Here is a 2973-nt window from a genome sequence, read left to right on the forward strand (position 1 = left end):
AAAAAAAAAAAGACTAGTACTGACTAAAATTGGCGAATGAAGGACAGAATGGGGTGAAGAATAAAAAAGGACATGGTAGAGAACCAATACCTATTGTCAAAAGGAAAGAAGTGTATTATTAAAGAAGGGAATGAAAATGTTATCAAGGTAATCACCAAAACAAAAATATGATCAGTATACACATATATATTTACATACATATATACATATACATATATACATATGTATATACATATACATATATACATATGTATATACATATATATATATACATATGTATACACATATATATATATATATATATACGTTTTTAAAGCAAAGAAATAGACCAGCAAGATAAAACTTTTAAAGCAGGTGCACGTGCTCACATTTGTAGAGGGGGCTCTAACTGTGAGACTGCCCTTGGAGGAGGACATTAACACGAATACCATCCCCCAGCTGTCCCTCACTTGGAGCCTCTGAAGGCAGGATTGGGAGGCTGTGCCTAGGATTAGCATCCCATCCACTCTCACCTTTCTGGCAGCTTTTCAAGATCTCTGGTTCCTCAACTCCCAGAAGATTCAGGACCCAAAGTTCCTTTCCTTGCTCCAGCTGGGAGATCAATTCCGGCTTAGGGACAGGGAATCCTGTTGAGGGTGAGGACACTGGTGAGTTGGCATGGCCTGGGGAGCTGGGGCAGGACACTGCCCACTGGGTCTTCCAGGCCAGGTGAGGAGGGATGTGCCCTGTGTGCACGTGTGTACGCCTGCATGTGCGTTGGTCAGGGAGCCCATGGGCTGAGAGTGAGTAAGAAGGAGAATCCACTCATTAGCTCTCCTGCTGCTGGAGGGACACCAGTAGGGCCACTGGCAACAGGGAGTGAAGTCCCCAGAAGTGGGGAGCAAGGCAGGCTTTTCCCATGGGGAATTTTCCTTCTGTTGAGATCAGACTGATACCTGGGGACAAGGGGCAGGACCCTCTTCTTTGGGATCCAAAAAGCCAAAGCAGCCTCCCAAGCTCCTTAGAAGCCCCCACTGCGAACCAGGCCAAGTGCAGAGAGCCTCACCCAGAGAGGCCACGTTCCCATAGTTCTCCAGCATCACATCCCTGTAGAGAGCCCGCTGCTGGGGGCCCAGCTGCTGCCCCTCCGCCTGAGAGAAGTACACGGCCACATCCTGGAAGGTCAGCGGCATCTCCTGCAACAACACATCACCGCTGCCCGGGCCATGCCCACTGGGCAGCAGCCTGCGCTAAAAGGCCCTGGCCTGGTGGAGCCCCACCACCCAGAGCCCTGCTGTGGTCAGTACTGTGTATCAGCCGGTCCCTGATGGGGCAGCTGACAGCACTGAGGACCAGCCGACTGCAGCCACATGGGGACCCAGCTGAGCTCAGAGCCCCTCTCCCTGCGGGAGGACGAGTCTGCAACTCAGACTCAGAACCCTTTCCTGAGGGTTGCTACGAGCCCCTGGCTGCCCTTACCAGCTGCCGGGCTCATGGCACCACAGGAGAGCAGCTTCTGACGGGGATGGGGATGAAGATGGTGAAGAGGTAGAAGAGGAAGGTTAACTCACCTGGTGCCCTGGAAGCCGGAGTGTGGCTGCCATTCTGTGCGCATGGGCTGCTGTGGTGTCCAAAAGAAGATGGGAGACTGCCCCGGCCTGAAGTCTCCCCCAACTTACCTTCAGTGGGGAGAACTCAGGCTCAGCCCCATTCCACCACGGGTGTGGAGGGATGGCCAGGAGGCGGAAACTGATTCCCGGTGCGGCCTCCTGGGTCGTGGGACGCGGGTCACTACGCAGCATGGGCCGAAGTGCCCTACAGCTCAATCACCCCTAAAACCCCAGACCGGCCGGAGCCAGAGTCCGGGGTGGGGCGGGGTCCAGGGACGCCCGCTCAAGGCTGAAAGCCGGCAGTTGCCGTGGTCCAGACCTGCCGACGGCCCTGCAAGTGGGGCGCAGGACCGTTCTACCTGCCTGGGCCAGCCTGGAGCAGAGACTCCACAGGGCCCAGGACGGGAGACGGCGGGGGAGGCGGTGGGGGGCTGCCGAGGGCCCCAGGTCCCGGGCGAAGCCGGAAGCCCGCTGCGGTCCCAGCCCGGCCTCTGCAGCCCGTCGGGGGCTCCCGCGGCGCCCAGAACGGCCCCTCCTGGACTGGCCGCCGCCTCCCCACCCGCGTGACGCTCCTTCCCGGTCTGACACCGCCCCACCTGTTCGCTCGGCCCGGGACAGCCACCTGGACCGCGCCGAGCCCGAAGCGGACCCGCCCACAGCACCGGGTCCAGAGCCGGAGAGGGGGCAGGTCCAGGCGGAAGCGCGCGGACCGGGCCGAGCTGCGCAGCTGCCCCGCCCTCTGCAGGCCTAGGTGCGCCTCAGAGAGCGCCGGAACCGGAAACAGGCCGCGGTCCCGCCCGCATTCTTCCGGGGCCGCTCTGGGATGACAGGAGGCCCACGCCGTCTATGGTTCTCGGGCCAGACCCGAGGGCGGGTCTCGGGCGGCGACGCTGCGCTCTCGGGCCGCGTCCCCCCAGCCCGGGCCCTGAACCGCAACCCGAACCCCAACCCCGCTGGGCTCCTGGCTCCCCGGTCGGTCACCACACCCCGTGTGTCCAGATTCACCATCACACCAAAAAGTTACTTACGAAGATGGTCCAATTATTGGGGCTCAGAACGCACGTCCCAAAATGAAGGCCTGGGAGGCAGCGTTTTCCCGCGACCTTCCCGGCCCTCCGGCCTCAGTCCTGCTCCCCCGGAGGCCCCTCGCAGAGCGGGTCTCTGACTGACGCCACCCCGCCTTCCTGTGTAGCCGCCGTCGGGTCCGCAGTCCCAGCCTCTGGGGAGGCCGAGGCCGGAGGGTCGCTTGAACCCGGGAGCGGAGGTTGCGGGGCCTCGAGGTCGCGCCACTGCCCTCCAGCTGGGGGACAGCGAGACTCCGCCTCAAAAGTAAATGAATAAAAATAAATCCTGTGTTTGTCTTTTCTTTTTTTTTTTTTTTTTT

The 2973-nt window shown here is 59.4% G+C and overlaps 1 protein-coding gene across 2 annotated transcripts in view; it reads right to left on the reverse strand.

Annotated features, from left to right (window-relative positions):
* Positions 1-2346, reverse strand: part of ZNF251 (zinc finger protein 251) — a 36157-nt gene extending 33811 nt beyond the window's left edge. Inside the window, exons 1-3 of one of the 2 annotated variants that reach the window (XM_017511720.2) lie at positions 1551-2346; positions 1046-1175; positions 513-626 (exon numbers count right to left, since the gene is read on the reverse strand). In XM_017511720.2, the coding sequence (XP_017367209.1) occupies positions 513-626; positions 1046-1175; positions 1551-1781 (475 nt within the window). In that variant the 5' untranslated portion in view covers positions 1782-2346. Of the gene's footprint in view, positions 1-512; positions 627-1045; positions 1213-1550 lie in introns of both variants that reach the window. The other variant, XM_017511721.2, reaches the window with a different exon arrangement.
* Positions 2347-2973: the final 627 nt, after the last annotated feature.

The sequence above is a fragment of the Cebus imitator genome, unplaced genomic scaffold (assembly GCF_001604975.1).
Source record: "Cebus imitator isolate Cc_AM_T3 unplaced genomic scaffold, Cebus_imitator-1.0 Scaffold449, whole genome shotgun sequence".
NCBI classification, from domain to species: Eukaryota; Metazoa; Chordata; class Mammalia; order Primates; family Cebidae; genus Cebus; species Cebus imitator.